Source organism: Mytilus californianus, unplaced genomic scaffold, assembly GCF_021869535.1.
Source record: "Mytilus californianus isolate M0D057914Y unplaced genomic scaffold, xbMytCali1.0.p SCAF_7, whole genome shotgun sequence".
NCBI lineage: Eukaryota > Metazoa > Mollusca > Bivalvia > Mytilida > Mytilidae > Mytilus > Mytilus californianus.
In genome coordinates, this window is record NW_026262723.1 from 109,022,944 (window position 1) to 109,040,970 (window position 18,027).

Consider the following 18,027-nt stretch of genomic DNA (forward strand, 5'->3'; position numbering starts at 1 on the left):
CAAATGGACGCCTCCAAACAAGAATATATAACAAACGTGATGATTTAAACTTTCAAATTTTCATCTTTCGATGTTTCAGCAGTAATATACCCTCGGCGCCATTGTATGGCGGTTACATATTTCAATTGATATATTATTCATTTGCATATTCGAACTATAACTCCATTAACAGGGGTGTGCTTCTTACACAAAATATGCTCCGTAAGAGTTATAACGAAGAAGGACTGAAATCGATACTACACAAGTTTACAGTCCCCATCACGAATTGTTGACCGATACGATGTGTCGGTATCGCAACTCATAAGTGACATGTTTTCGCGGTGTTAGATCTTTGATCTGTAATTTTACCAATGGTGTCCTATTCCCGATTGTGAGATCCAGCCCTTTCGGAGTTAATGTAATTTTCTCATTTTCTGTTTGTTACCTAGATTTGTCCCTACGACACGAGTTTGTTTACGAGTTTTCAAAATCGGTTAACTACTGTCGCCTTAAAAAACACAACGTTAAGGCGTCAATATAGCTTGGATAATTAAACAAACATATTGTAAAGTTTTTAGAGGTTTATGTTTTCAATATGATATTTCTGTAAACATCTCTACAATTGGTACACAATGTTTGACTGAATTAAGTGGACCAGAAAGGAAGGAAATTGACAACTTCGGTCTACCTGAATAGTTAGCGCACAAGCGTTTTACCAAACTATTTCTTTAATATTCCACAACTTAAAAGACAAGAAAATGACTTCAGTAGCAAACAAAATGAATCCAACATTCAGTAAACATTTATCATGATGCATGTATTATGTGCCGTCATCATTAAGTTTACATACCAATGTGAATAGCACCATAAAACGAGTAATATCACCAATCATGCGTCCTAATGATATCTGTAAAGGACCTAACACTTCAAAAGCAGGCATCAGAAATGTTGTTCTAGCAAAACTAATCACATTAGCTATGGCAAATAACACATCTGAAACGATTTCAGGGTCGTCTGCCTTCCAATGGAATCTGGCTGAAAAAAGATATTAGTTTTCTTTAAAAATTTATTGCGTATAACTAAACTGTTTCTGTGTTATTAAAATTTTACATGCCGAGATTACAAACTGTTTTCATGCCTTCATGCGTAATTGCAAATTTATTACGCTTATTATATCAATATAGCAACAGGAGAATGCTTAATTTCATATGTAATTAATTTGGCTTTGATTTGTCAGTACTGTAAACTCCTATGAATAACCCAATCTTCATTACACAGAAGGTTAATTCATAGATTTTGCTGACCTTCAGTCAACCTTAGTTCATATTTTTATCTTGAGGTGTTCGGTCTCCCGCGTTATTGTATCGATTATGGAATAATGATAATATATTACATGTCTTCAGAGAACAATATTTGACGGGCAGGATATGTCTTATGTACAAAATCAAAGAAAACATTTGAGACAAGTTATTGTCTGAGAATATACCATGGTTGTTTTCAATGTTATATATATATAACGATGATGAAAAAAAGGAATTCCGATAACGATTTTTATTTTCATTATTTAACTCTACATGGTTGATTGATACTAGCTGTCTTCCATTGTATTATGATCACATCAGAAGTTTGCTACACAAAGTTAAACTTCTCCAATAACATTTAAAATTAAAAAAATCTGTCTACTACTTTCCTGACAATTATCATTTGATAACCGTTTCCATATGGGTGTATTCTTATTTTTCAGTTTCATCTTTTTTCATTTCTCTTAAAATTGTGTTTCCAATATATCAACAACATTCTGTTTTCCTGCAAACCCGGTTTTGCATCTTAAAACGTCGTTAAAAAGATTGATGTTTCTATGGCATTAAAGATATATAATCATCTTAGGTCAATGCTTTGTTTAATTACTTAAAAAAAACTTAATATATTCTTTTACTCTTCAATCAGCAAGAAACTGAATAATTAATATATGTGTGTATTTGTATGTATATGTGTGTATATGTGATGAGATTTAGATTCCTTAACTAGTTAATTTTCATATTACACGAAACATACAGATTGTGGCTAGTGGGCTAAACAAAACATTGACATATGAACGAAATTATCGGGGTTGGTTTCATCAAGTTATGAAGAGAGGGTTTAATTGAAAAAAAAGAAATGTTGGTCTTTTCTTCGCTAACTCGAGTTTAGTAAGAAATCACAATGAGGGGTTTCTACCGCAAGGAATATTCATCTACCATTTTTTAAGTTCACCACGGATAATTTGCGAAGAATGATTTTAAATATTTGTCCCAAACTACACACAAATGTACAGAAAATTGAGCCTCCATAAAAAAAAAACATTGCTGATACTGTTGTTTCCTGAATAACTCAACGATCAATTACAGTTTACTAGATTCAATAACGCAGAATGGATTAACATTCTGACAAAGATTAAAACTCAAACTTATATAGCTCTATACTCACAAGCTTCCATGAAATAATTTTGTGGTGAGTAACGAGGATTTTTTATCTCTGCTAATAGTAAATCAAAATATGTGTAGTTGTCCTGCCGTAGAAGGTCGTTCGCACGTTCTGCGCCATTAAATTCCCTGTAAAAGCGAAATGAAAATTGTAAAACGTCTATAGCGTAGTTGTTGTGTGTGTCATTACATTGACATTGTGATTAAATAGTGAATTTTGTGAATTTGGATTTAAAAGTGTATACGTGAAATATAACTTTTCGTATAAAGCTTGAAAATGGTGTTTATCTTCTAATTTATTATTATATGAAATAGGTTTAAATATATTCTTATTTATTATTATATGAAATAGTTTAAAATATAATCAGAGATTAAACCATGTTGCAATAAGAATAAGACGTACAATTACTAAAGAACGAAGACAAAAAAAATTGATGAATAGACAACATGAGCTTCTACAAAACAGGCAGTTGAATTGTATGATGTAAAACTTAGTTTGACTTCCTTCCACTCTTAACAACTTAATCATTTGCAGAACAAACCATGATGACTTTCGTCGGTTAAATTATGCTGGCGATATTTAAAGGATGGTGTGCCTTTTTATTTACAAACATGTAATTACTACTTTCCAACTTACCTGTCAGCATTAGAGACCATGATTTCTGTATAAAATCTTAACACATACGATGCTAGATACATCGATATTACACTAAAGTCCATAAAATTATAATAATCTGTGAGATATGAGTGAGCGCCTGTACAATAGAGTTGTTTACACTCTATCCACAATAGACCTGAAAATTAAATAAAAGAACTCATAATTCGTAAAAAAAAAAATAGTCATCTCAAATAATTTGAACTTTTACAAATACAGTAATTTGATAGGAATATTTCTGAAAGGAACAATTTTGTTCTTTACATGAAAGAAAATATATCATACTAAATGAGATATGATTTGTGTGGCGCTTCTCGTGTTACCAGATTAATATATATTAATAAAGGCGAACAGCATATTTCGTCTTTCAACAGTCGTAATAACGCTACGTTGTTCATCAGTTGAAAACTGGAAGTTCGGGCTCGGGGATCTCAACATCCCTTTTTTTCGACGGTCTTTTAATATCAATATTAACTTATCATGGAACTTTAACTATTACATAATTATAATTTTTTTTAAATGCCGTTATTGTTGGGGTTGTCCACCAGCTAATTCTGAAATTATGATTGGAGCAATGCAAAAGACATAACTTCAGATAATGGAAAACTCACCTAATATCCAAAAGACTATACAAAACTGTACACGAGTAAGCAACGTATTTGCAGGTCTTAAAGTCTCCTTTAATAAACTATTAATTTTCTCGTCTTTTGAAAGGTGTATAAAGGCAGGATCTGTAAACTCTTTCGTTGAGGTGATTGACACTCCACTCTCCGCTAGTCTGAAAGTGGCAGCAGCTAACAGAATGAGGAAACACACATGTGATGTGGTATGGGTAATAAACTTTGTTACTGGACAACGCATCACAGCTCCAAGCTATAAATAAAAAAGATGTAAAATTGAAGAAGGCACCATACCTTTAGCGAGAAATAATATTAAAAGGAGGTTTAAAAATAAACTATTTTGTATTTACATAATGCATCAAAGCGTCAGGCTATAACGACCATTGAAGAGAGAGTGTATCAAATATTCTATGTTAGACAGTTTTAAATATGAACAGTATCATATGAATATAATATTTGTTCAGGTTTGTCTACAAGTCATAAGTATCATATATGATGTAGTATAATGATTCATAGTATAGAATTAAATCAGTTGCATCTTATAGATGATCCATTAAATAATTCGAATGGCAAACTGTAGTGTATGTGTTACAATGGGACACTGGAATGGGGATATGGTCATAATTTGCACTAACAATAATGATTGTGACACGTAAGTCGTCACAAATAGAGAATGGACAGTATAAGGACAAACAATACTGAAAGTAAATTGGTTAGAAATGTATATTTGATTATATCAAAAGGTACAACAAGGTGTATACAACAGTAAGTGTAATTTGGTAATGAATCATGGGTTCAAATAATGCAAAAACAAACTCATTACTCTCTCAAACTACATCTATACACATTCTGAAAATTGACAGATTATCAAGTGTTGAAGCTACAATAAAGGTTGAAACAAGATCATTAAAATTCAAGACATGACCATTTTGTCTGGACATCTCTTCATATGTCTACAGTACAACTCAAGTTATCATTTGGTATCGCTTTTGTCGATTTTGTAAAAATTTATTTTCCAAATGTTAAATATAATTTGCAAGAAGAATCAGATTTTTTTGATTTTCTCTGTAACAAAATTGGCAGCAGGAAGAAACAAGTCGCTCATGAATTAAGACAGAATATGGGCGATATGATAATTCATATCATCTCGGACAGCAACAACATGGTCACAGGGATCATATCCAAACATCGACTTTTCTTAGTTTATAGATAAGAGTGATATTTTCAATATCAGCATCGGAATTTAAAGAAGTGTAGTTAGTGCTTATCTTTCTGTTTGTCTTTTCGTAGTTGTAAGTTAGAATAGGTATTATAATTAAGTTTTATCAAAGTTGGAGGCAAGCAGTCTTGGATTAATTTTTCAATTAATAAACAGTGTGATCTTCTAGTTTTTCCATATGAGAGAAAAGCATATATATATAAAACAAAAATTTAAGCCAAGGTAATTTTAGTTCCTTACTGGGGAAATAAACAAAAAAAAACTTATTACAATCTGATAAGATGGAACTCAACTGAATACAATGAATTGAACTGAGTTTTCGAAGTAAATAAATCCGTCTATTGTTGTTGTCATCAATAACGGTTTCTTTTAGAAACGACATCCATGTTCCATGATGTTTTCATTTAGACCGAAGGAATATGCAGTTATTCCACTTGTTGTAACCGTAATCTCGTTTTCTTCGATTGTTACATAGCCGAATACAACTTCTTACCGCATTTTTTATTGTTCAACGGGTTCCACTCGTGGAGCAAGAACTGCTTACCCATAATGAGTTTAATCCATTGTTTTGTCTTAAAGGCGTTCGTATTGCTTTTGTTTTTAGTGTTATATTGTGTGCCGTTTTGAATTTCAATGTTTTACTATTGATAACAGTCTTCTTCATACCTTGTCCTTAAATAATTTCAAACTTTCACATTCGGTCAAGTTTTATGGTTGGATAATTTACATGAACCGATGGTTTCATGAATTTGATAAAAAATTTTAAGGTCTGACAAGAGACAATAATGAATCAGCTATTGTGTGATGCTTAATCAAATGACATGACTCATCCACGTATTTTGTCTGATGTTGGGTTTGTATTGCTCAACCTGTAATATTCTTTGTGTTGTTTTTATGAACTGTCTGTAAAGAATATGAATTAATGTTTCCATTAGAATATTACTGTGCATATAAGATAATAAGCTAATGCGAACATTGTATGCAAATAGTTTTACAATCAATAAACCTGCAAACGTTAAGTTTCTATTTATAAAAAGGATAAAGGGTCATATTATGCAATTGGTCATAGTAACGTTATATTTTTCATCCAATGAAGAGTTCATTTCTTGACATTTTCTTCTTAAATGTTAAAAACTCCTGCTTATTTACAAGAAACGATCATTTTGAAATGTAGTAATCAATTCTGTTTGATGTATAGATGTCAAAATATAACAATTTTATAATTCAGGGGAATCGGTTGATTGATTAATCCCGTGATACCATGGAAATCTTACAGAACAAAGTCAATGCTCTGACAGAATGTTTTCCGTGAAAATTAACAGTGATTGTTCACAAATCAATTATCTTGTGATGAATTAGGTACAGCATCTATCCTTCAAAGTGTCGTTAATCAAAGTCTATCTGGCATTTATCATCACTTTATAGTGACCAAGAGACAGCATTAAAGCCGCTCATTTGAAATTTTCGATTCGATACATTGATATGGAATACCGATTCTTATTTTGTGTAAACAGTTTTATGAAGTGCTTTTATAGTTCAATTTATAAATAAGTTGCATCATCATATATCAACATTTAATGATATCCAACGCATCAAGTCTTGGGAGGATAAAGGTGTGTATTTGTCGTCACTTTTCTAATTTATCTTTAATATTTCAGTTAAAGTTGTATGCAATAAAAATTGAAACACTTAGTAAATAAAACAGGTTCATATATTTATACACAAGATTCGTTTCATTGTTGTTTTTCTCTTAATGAATTCGATGGAAAAACATATTATTCAAGAATTCGTGCATCTTTTTGTAGTTTTATTTGGATATCAACGCGTTGGCCGAAGCATATTGTGTATACTAAAAATGTGCGCTCGATTAACGATTTACAAAATAACATTCATTACTTATAATTACAGATTTTATTTATAACATATGTATGCTACAATCCTAAAATTACGATTGAAATCAAGTTTTTCCTTTGTTTTCCTATGCATAGTTTTGACGTTGCAATATTGTCATGAGAAGAATGTAGCATTGTATTGGGAAATACGATCTAAATTTGGAATGCCTCGCGATTATGAAATATACTTGTAATGTGATTATAGATAAATGAATAAATAGATATGAATATCCTTTTGCACAAATGCAAAAAAAACCCAGATTTTTTTAATTGCTATGTTAACCTTTCACAAGAACATAATTCAATATTGATCGGTTCTGTGAAAGTCAAAAGTATCCGTTGCTTTGCAAGTGTGGAATGCACTAAGTTTTAAATAAATATCAATTTTGGAGTAAAATGTTCATGTTGTTGTTGCGTTTTTGAATAAAAGAATGAGTCAGCGCACGCTTCATTAATATGTGATTACAGAATATTAAATAATGCAATACTATTATGTTCACAAAATATTTTATTAGAGGCGCCTGATTATATTCATAATTCACAAAGTTTGCCATTTCCGAGAGTAATGAATTACAATGTATATGAACGTTTACAGCTGTATAATGCACTATCTTTGTGTAATTGAATCCCCAACTTTTACAGCTGTATAACGCACTATCTTTGTGTAATTAAATCCCCAACTTTTACAGCTAACTGTATAACGCACTATCTTTGTGTAATTAAATCCCCAACTTTTACAGCTAACTGTATAACGCACTATCTTTGTGTAATTAAATCCCCAACTTTTACAGCTAACTGTATAACGCACTATCTTTGTGTAATTAAATCCCCAACTTTTACAGCTAACTGTATAACGCACTATCTTTGTGTAATTAAATCCCCAACTTTTACAGCTAACTGTATAATGCACTATCTTTGTGTAATTAAATCCCCAACTTTTACAATTGAATATTCTCTCTTCGAATAATCATTAAAATATTGGCATTCTCTTACATTTCTTTTATAAAAAATCAACAAAATTGAAGTTTGGAACCATCTTTATAATTTAGTCACAGTCAAGTGGAAATATGCCATACTTATGTTAGAAATTCTACACATATGAAGTCAAGATTTGATACTCTGAACTTAAAAAAGATTAAAACTTGTTTTAATTTTCAATGGCCTTGCTTATTTTGAAGATAACGCTTCTCTCGATCTGATAATGGTGTTTTTACCAAATTTCCGTTGGAGTTTTATACTGATTGATATCTTATCATAGGCTAACATAGTTTATTACATGTAACTAGTCATAATAAAGTTTGAACTAGCTTTCCGTAGCTCTGAGTACTCGTAGTTCGTTAAGGTGTGTCTTGTGTCTTTTTGTTTTTTTGTATTTTGTGCTTAGTGCCTTTTCATGGTGTTTTTGTCAGTTTGTTCTACTGCTGTGCTATTACAACACTGTCCATGGTTAGGGGAGGGTTTATTAGTCTTAATTCTCTATTTTTACTCTCACTTTTTTTAAATCAGGGATCTTTAAAAGCTTTCTACATACGCGCTTGATTTGGGCCATTTTGTAAGGCCCTACGGTGAAGTTCAGTTATTAACATCTTTGTCCTTTGCACTTTTGATCTACTAATGGATAGCTGATTCATTAACAATGATCCACATATCCTTATTTTTATATTGGTGTTTCACAATTTAAGTGGAAATTGACTTATCCCTTTATATTATAATAGGACAAATTTATGAAAATCTTTAAGGGATAACACTACTAATTCTTAGCCCCTTGCTTTCTATGTTAAATTTTGCAACTTCAAGCATGCATATCTATTTTGTTTTAAGTTTAAATAAAGTGATAATCATTTCATGTTAAAACTATACCTTATCCTGACTTGTGCTAAAAAGAATCAGCATACCTTTAATAGCATATTAGAGCGCACTGGTTCAAGGAAGTTGAGTATTACAAATAAAGGTACTTCTGATCTGAGCAACAGTGCAAATATGCCCTCCAATCTTAATTTCATATACTTTTCTATCATTCAAAAGAAACTTTTAACAATGGTTCTACAGTGATCCCAAGTCCTTAAGCTTTCATTTGAAACCAAAATTCCCCAAATATTTTATTTATTGACAAAGTTACAGCTATGCGTAGGAACTATTTTGTTTAAGATATGTACTACTTTCTTGTATGCTGTTTATAACCAGGCCAAATTAGATTCTATATATAAGATATATATCAAATATTAGCGCCCAGACACAAAATGATTGACGGATGATACTGTCTGAAACAGTAAATCGAAACCAAAAAAAAGTTAAAGAGAAAATAATTCTAATCGAAGTATTGTTTCAAGGTAAACCTAGTCAAACTGTCGGCTAATTAAAAAAAATAAACCAAACAGTGTTTTAAATTTGCATTAAATATATGCATAAGTTGTAAAACATGCAAAAGCATTGTAAATATGGTCAGTGTACTGTCATGTCTTTTGCTTTTGTATAACTTGTTCATTGGTTGGTTATACCAAAAAAAGAAAATCCATTAATCGTATTAAAAAGTTCTAGACGGCTTACAGACATTCACTAGCATGTACTTATTTCTATATTTTGCTTTTCTGCGCAATGATATATAATAGATTAACGATATAAGCATACTTTTCATTTATATTCGAGTATAATGATGTATAGAAGTTTATTGATAATAAACTCATCATAGATACCAGGATTAAAATTTTGTACGCCAGACGCGCATTTCGTCTTCAAAAGACTCGTCGGTGACGCTAGAATCAAAAAAGTTATAAAGGCAAAATAAAGTACGAAGTTGAAGAGCATTGACGACCCAAATTTCGAAAGGTTTTGCCAAATACGGCTAGGAAAACATACAACCTGTCGATAAACAGTTAATTTGTGGTCATGGCAACACAGAAGTGCTGACTACTGGGCTGGTGATACCTTCGGGGAGAAAACTCCAACAGCAGTGGCATGAATGGGACTAAATACACCTGATTATGACCTGATGATATGCAAGGCTCTAAACAGTACCTACTTGTATATGAAGTCATGCATAGCCAAAGTAGCATGCTCATTTCGCGTGCGTATTAAACATATGTAAACGAAGATTTAGTCACATGAATGAAAAAAACGTTGAGAGGTATGTTAAAACATAAATACAACCGTCTCTAAGAGCTTTATGATTTCGGCATAACATTTATGAATGCTTATTTGACATAGATTAACTGTTGGTTATAAGTTAACATTTTTCTTCCATAAAACATTCATTTGTACGTAAAACATCCATGTGTCCGTTAAACATTCATTTGCACGTAAAACATCCATTTGTCCGTTAAACATTCATTTGTACGTAAAACATCCATTTGTCCGTTAAACATGAATTCGCACATAGAATAAACGCCTTCTTAGAAAAGCGCTAGATATCATACAAACGTCTATAAATAATAAATACCTACCTTTGTATTTGGCGCAATGATATATGATAGTGCTATAAACGGTATCGTAGGTAGAAACAAAATCACAAAACACAACTGTTTCCACCAACTTAAAGACTGAAGAAAGCCCATCTCTGACCCGTACCATAGACTTGTCATATGCTGCTGACAATTAGGATGAGCTACAAACTGAAACAGATAAAGTAACAGCACTATACAATTATATTCTGACTTCTCCCTCTATCTTGAGTGTGTGTGTGTGGGGGGAGGGGGGGGGCTAAAACAGATGAAACACGTTACAAGACAAACAAATATACACTGATTCTCTCTCTCGATCGATCGATCGATCGATTTGTGCGCGTACAGATGTTTGTGCAAACACAAGCTATTTGATATTGTTGAAAATCTGTGAATATCAACTTTTGTTATATATTAAAAAATGTCTACGCAGATTTTAAATGGAGATCTGCCAATTCTGAAGATTACAGTGTAACAATGAAGTGTGATCAAACTGGAAATATACACAACAACTATTCCAACTATTCATTAAAAAGGTTAACAAAAACATGTGTTGGTTGTCATATTTGTTTTTTTGTTTTGTATTGTTTTGTACATTTATCAGGCCGTTAGTTTTCTCATTTCAATTGTTTAACATTAGCCATTTCGGGGATTTGTTTTTAAATTGTTGTGTGGTATAGAGATTGCTCACTTTTGAAGGCCGTATGGTGACCTATAGTTGGTAACTTCTACATCATTTAATCTCTGATGAGGAGTTGCCGTTTTTCATGCGTCATAAATGGGAAGAAGAAATATTCCGCTACTTATCGATGACCATGATGATCCTTGTAATATTTCATTTCTTAAAAATTAAATCCGATCTTTTAACGGATCTTACTTTACAGATTAAATTATTCTTTTAATTCACATAAGCCTGTTTGAACGGCAAACTGCTATCGAAATCCTGAACATGTGTACAGAACTTATGGAAGTTAACTGTTAAACTTTACGTGCGAATTTTCATGTTGTTGCAGGTACAAAAAAAAAACACATTGAAGCGGCATTAGCTACGAATTAAACTAAACATTAAAATATTTTTTTTTCTGTTTCAAATATTTATAAATTATAAAAAGTGGAATATAGAAATAATATAATGCTATTAGCAGTCAGGTTGTTCAATTTCGTCAAAATAAGCTAAAAACATTACTGATGTACTATTGGCTTGCAAGTCAATAATTGAACCTCATTTGAATCAGTATTCATGCAACCTTTGATTTTAATCTTAATTGCGATGTACGTGCTTGTATGCCTATTTATATTTATGTTTATATCAGGTTGCAAGATCATCGGCAGTCATCGGAGGTCATCTCGGTGGATATGTAGATGGCGTCTAGTCTACGTACGAATCACTGATACATTATAACGTGTCCATGCAATGTCATTTTTTCTTTTGGACTTTTTCTAATTTGGATAAACGTTTTAGTATGTTATAAATAACATATAAGGATTTGGGTCAAATCGGTGAACATGACTTTTACAACTAATGCTCTTTTAACAATAACCGTTGAAGAAGCAAATACACAACAAAAGCCCCCAAACCAGGCAAGTAACCATGCATTCTTCTTTTTAAAAACTGAAATAGTATACAAAATTATTTCTGAGAATAAAAATCAATGTTACTTTAATCGACGTGGGCGGCATCAGATTATCTTTTTTGATGGCCTTATAATACTCAAAAAATGATTTCCAGTTAATAATGTGTCTGCACTTACAGCATTAAAAATAAATTATATAATTCTGTTATCAGCAATCCAAGTTGGCGTCGGAGACATTAAAAGATATTCCAATCTAGATCTCATAAAGAATAACCATAAAAGAGAACTTTAAACTTTGATAAAATCTACTAAAAAATTGTCAGATAAAAAATATGATTTATTTATGGGGGTCTTACTGTTTGAGGGAAATGTACTAATATAATTGATTGCATTTTGAGGAATGACAGTTGTATATTCCACTTGAAGGAACTTAGTCAAGCTATAGCAAATATTATTAAACAGGTCTTCTTGGTTTATACAACATCTAATAATATTTATGAGAATTTCTTGGATCGAAATAATTGCATTGGCTTAAAAAATGAAATTTGATTCGGTAGAATGTAATAGATAGAAAGCTTTTGCATAGTAAAACAGGCATATGGAGAAAATTAATCAACGGTTATAACACGGCGATCATAATTATGTTTGTTATCTTATATTAACAGTATTGTGTTATTTATTATATTGCTTGACATCAGGTCAATTTCTTTTAATATTTCGCTTTTAGGGTGATTTCTTGCATGCCCTTAATAGTCATAAATGTTAAAGAGAAAGAGCCAACGAACGCTACTAGATGTAATTTGTATGTCTATGGATCCTGGTTTACATATTTGTTGTGTTATGTAGAACACAAATCAATTTCCAAAGTCGGAGTATTAATCTATGTTTATATTACTAAAACAAGATGGCATAAAAAGACAACAAAACAAAAACCATTCAGAGCGGAAGAAATTAGTCCTAAATCATAATGTCTTACAATTATTTTTTGAATGTTGATCTATCTTATTATTATTTGTTTGGTCGATTATTTAATGTTATTCCTTTTATTATTTAGTTGGTTATTAAAACTTAAAATTGTTTTAAAGAATCGCCAATTTTCCTAGAACTACGAAACTAGTTAAGTTATAATATAAAAAGAAGATGTGGTATGATTGCCCATGAGACAACAATGTTCTTGAAGTTGCACCTGTGACTTTTTACATAGCTATTTTTTTTTATCAAACTAAGTATTACTGAATTAATTTTACAAAAACGAAGTATCTTAAACACAAGGCAATAGTTGTCGTACATATGTTCTGAAGGATATCAATTAGTCAGTTATCAAAGTCAAAAGATAGCCTCCAATTAATAAATAAAACTAAGAACCAATTAAAATAAATGATTAAAGACAACTGCTTAACATAAGATAGTTTGCTTCTAAAACATCAAAGTCTGATGGGGAAACGGTTAGTGCAACAACTCAGTTCTCTGAAATCCCTCTAAACAAGATCAGTAGGTACACATAACTTATATTTACTGATAAACATAGATATTAATAGGTTGGGAAAAATGTATAAATTACAGATGTAAGAGTTCAAATATGAAAACATATCAAACAGCAAATTTAAAGTAAAGTATGAACTTGAAAAGTACCTTTTATTGAATATAGATAAAAATGTTACAAAAAATTATGCAAAAATAGAACAAGTAATAGTATGCTAGCTATTGAACGTGGTCGATACAATAAAACAGCCTTATGCCATAAAGAGGTGGAAGATGAATTCCATTTTATCATAACATGTACAGAAGATAAACCTAGGATCAAAATGTTTAATGAAATTTCTGTTTTAATTCATTGAGTCATGAAAACAAAAAATGATTTTATAATTTCTTATGAAGAATGCGATATATTAATTATTATTGTTAACAGTATGAGTGAAATGTATAATGAGAGAAACAACTATATGAACTGTGTATGACTCATGACTAATATTATGATATATATAATCAAGATATTTAAATGATAACTTTATAGAGGAGGCATGTTGTCAAAAGTAGCATTGTAATAAAAATAAACATTTGTTTTTTCAATGCTACATGTTTGTATTGTTTTCTGTCTATCGTTTTGTTATTTATAGGTCTTTCTTAGGTTACAATCCTTTTGTTTGGATTTTAACCTAATAAAATTCTTATTCTTATTCTTATCAAACATAAAGTCATCATAACTTATTGTACTAATTCCGATTTGTACCATGTGGGTATGTGTGAAGGGTAAAATTTCACAATTAGGCCAAGAGATCTGATGTGATAACGCCAAGCTTACGCAGATTTCAAGTATTCAACCTCCATAGAGGAATTCCAAACAAAAACTGGAAGAGCTTATAAATTCGTACTTTCGCTACCCAACTTGCTTCTTGCAACAGGCCATGTCTGTTGAAAAATAAAATGACAGATGTGCATTGCCATTTGCCGCTATAGTCAGAGGGGTATAATAACGTAATATGAGCTCCGGCCAGTTCACAAGTGCATGTGATAAGGCAAAGTTTATTTCTTATACATCATTCCTAAATTATATCATACTTTCTTTTCTTGATATCTAATGGCCATTTTAAGGCGAGCTAAAAGATCCCTGGATCCCTCAACTACCGAATCTGTGCCCTCGCTTAATACGGCTTCTACTTCCTGAGTACCTCTACATAGATCCATCAACTCACAGGCAAAGTCCATACACTTCACAACTAAACCATGATATTCATTCTGAAATTTTATAAATGTGTATTATAATAACATACAACTGGAGATGCAATACGTTTTACTATTGAATAATTCTAAACTATGACAGTAATATAAGAATTTAGATAGTGATATGGAACTTATCCATGATATTCTTTCTCAAATTTTAGAGCTATGAAACAGACAAAATGTTTTAATTTTGTCAAGTCCCAAGTGCAGTAATATCAAGAATTTATAACTATTTATTTAACAACAATGCCGAAATAAAAGTCACGGTCATTGAAGCACACATCACTGTACGTATTATACGTATGATGTTTCTCTATGTACAAAATCATTTTGGATACACCAAATTCGTACTTTTTTACATACCAATATTCAAGCTCAATTCATTATTCCAGAAGGCCAAGAACACTCCCGTTATTGATAAAAGTTCTCCTAATTACAGACTGGTTTCCATAATTACATGTAGACTACAGGCTATTCAAACGGACAGGAGTGATACCTATTTCCAGTGATGATGAAAAACCTTTTTTTTTAAATAGAATTTGCCACCTAGGGTTTGGATACTGTCAATACAAGTATTGTTTCTACCAAAAGTTAGGACAGAAAACAATACCTTATTATTTCAAAGATAAAACTAGACTTGATATTACTTATACCTACACCAAACCGGTTGACTTTCAATCACATAACATTACGAGAGACCTTAACCCTCAAGGATGTTAAACCAAATCCTCTCAATTTACTTTTGCTCATTGTTCACATAAAATTGTACATGTAGTTCTGCTGGTCAAATATCATTCATCAATCAAGAAGACAAAACAAAGCAACAAACAAAATACCGAAGGAGACTAGGTGCGTCGACAGGGTAAGCGTCTCCTGCTCTGCATCAGCATCATCCGCTATGCGAATCCAAAGTTAAAATGTCACAATCGGGAAAAGGACATGATCGGTAACAATTTGATGACTTTTCTGGTATCTAATGACCATTAATGGTACCACATTGTTTGGTACCATTAAAACGTTTAAACCCGCTGCAATTGTTTGCACCTGTCCTAAGTCAGGAATCTGATGTTCAGTAGTTGTCGTTTGTTGATGTGGTTCATAAGTGTTTCTCGTTTCTCGTTTTTTATATAGATTAGACCATTGGGTTTCCCGTTTGAATGGTTTTACACTGGTAGTTTTTGGGGCCCTTTATAGCTTGCTGTTCGGTGTGAGCCAAGGCTCCGTGTTGAAGACCGTACTTTGACCTATAATGGTTTACTTTTATAAATTTTGACTTGGATGGAGAGTTGTCTCATTGGCACTCATACCACATCTTCTTATATCTATAGACTGCGAAGACATGTCAATATAGTAAGTTCAAACAGAGACATATCGTAATCTTACAAAGAATTCGTGATGGTGACCGTAAAACTTATGTAGTGTCGATTTTAGTCGTTCTTCTTCATAACTCTGTAAACAATACACAACTTATGGTATTGATATCCAAAGACACAAAATATTTAATGCCTCAGTCAATCAACTTGATAAAAAATTACTTCAAGTTACCTGTGGGTGCAGTTGATGACTATGCCACAAAATGGACCAAGCGCGAGTCAGGTATACCTAGATGTATCAAGGTCTAATCGCTCTAGGATTAACTACTATGCACCATAATCACATGGATTTCCAATTCTTTCATGAAGACCGAGGTTGTGGGTGCAATGTTCTCTCTTCATGAATAATATGTTGTCATTCCATCAGACAAAGCCTCAAACAATATTGTTTTTATATGCAAACATCATTATTTGGATTGAATAACAAAAGAACATGGAATTCACTACTAATCTGAGAAACCAACTAATACACCAACATCATTCACGAAAACGCGATTTTAGAAATAACATTAAAAGCTAGTGCCCATTTTCCTGCATCCGGTTATAGAAAATACAAATCCAACATTTCCTCCAAAGATTTTATTTAACAAAAAAAAAACGATCATGGCAATCTCCTTTCTATGTGTTAAATGGCGAAACGTCACAAAAAACTGATGAAAATCGATATATAGCTGGTTCATCAAAACATTTTTCGAAAATTCGTATAACCGCTATTTATACAGAAAAAGATGGCCTCAAAAATATTTTATTGAGGTATTCTCAACCAGTGGTATCAATCAGACGTGGATTCTTAAAAATTCAAAAAATCTACTCCAAAATCTTCAGTCACAATCATTTTACTTTTGCAGTAATATCAAAACTTTTAATTTTTCTACGATCTAGGCTTCTATTGCCCATGCTCAATTGAAAGATTGACGATCTTCCCATCAAACACTGCTTTTGTATAAAAATGGGAATCGCAGATACAATACTCTTGTTTTATGTCATGAATAATATTATTTAACAACAATGATCCTAATAACAAATACATCGTGAACGATATCATAAAAATGCCAGACTTTTGAGAATAGAGGGAATAGAATTAGAAAAGGTACCGAAATAGTTCAATCTTATTCATCTATGGGTTGAATATCTCAGTTTTAACACGTTAAGTTGAAATCAAAGTATCGAAGATGCATACTTGCTTCAGTTTACAAAAAAGTGTGTTTCAAAAAGCAAAAAAGTATAACAAAAATGCCAAACTCCAAGGTAAATTAAAAAAGGGGAAGTCCATAAAAGCTGACAAAATCAACATTATCAACCAACGTAACAAGTGGGAAACAACTGTCATATTCCTGACTTGGTACATGGTTGGTTAAACCTGGTTTTAGAGCTAGCTTAACCTCCCACTTGTATGACAGCTCGGTTATATTGACAAGATTGGATGAGCAACCAAAACAGACATAATAGGTTAATGTGACAAAAATTGGGATAAAGCAGCCAAAACCGTGTAAACATACATCACATGCATACAACAAAAAGCGTCAGTTAGTTAAATAAATGACTTTCAAAAATCCAGTATTAGTAACAAACCCATATGCACATAATTGACGTTACTTTGAGTGCTTTAGAATTGTTTTTTTAAGTTTCTTGTCGACCAATATCGTTAAAAGGTAAGTAAAAGCATCTAATTTCATTAATGCATACAAGGGTAACCAAAATTAGAATGCCTAATGCATTACAATGTTATGATAGATAGAGTCTTGTTTCGGAATAAACATGTGATTCTGACTGGCATTAAAGTTTTAATCAATCTCCCATTATGTAACGACAAAACAATAACAGAAAATTAGGTTCTATAGACTCTTGGGAATCTTAATGATATATATCTATGTGTAACAAAGAAATCCTAACAATCTTAATGATATATATCTATGTGTAGCAAAGAAATCCTAACAATCTTAATGATATATATCTATGTGTAGCAAAGAAATCCTTACAATCTTAATGATGTATACCCATGTGTAGCAAAGAAATCCTAACAACCTTAATGATATATATCTATGTGTAGCAAAGAAATCCTTACAATCTTAATGATATATACCCATGTGTAGCA

The 18,027-nt window shown here is 31.7% G+C and overlaps 1 protein-coding gene across 1 annotated transcript in view; it reads right to left on the reverse strand.

The window, feature by feature from the left end:
- LOC127708616 (short transient receptor potential channel 7-like) overlaps positions 1 to 18,027 on the reverse strand; it is a 49,197-nt gene that overhangs the window by 17,410 nt on the left and 13,760 nt on the right. Inside the window, exons 3-8 of the mRNA XM_052213639.1 lie at positions 14,398 to 14,574; positions 10,268 to 10,435; positions 3,708 to 3,969; positions 3,079 to 3,235; positions 2,446 to 2,570; positions 830 to 1,014 (exon numbers count right to left, since the gene is read on the reverse strand). Of these exons, the coding sequence (XP_052069599.1) occupies positions 830 to 1,014; positions 2,446 to 2,570; positions 3,079 to 3,235; positions 3,708 to 3,969; positions 10,268 to 10,435; positions 14,398 to 14,574 (1,074 nt within the window). The remainder of the gene's footprint in view (positions 1 to 829; positions 1,015 to 2,445; positions 2,571 to 3,078; positions 3,236 to 3,707; positions 3,970 to 10,267; positions 10,436 to 14,397; positions 14,575 to 18,027) is intronic.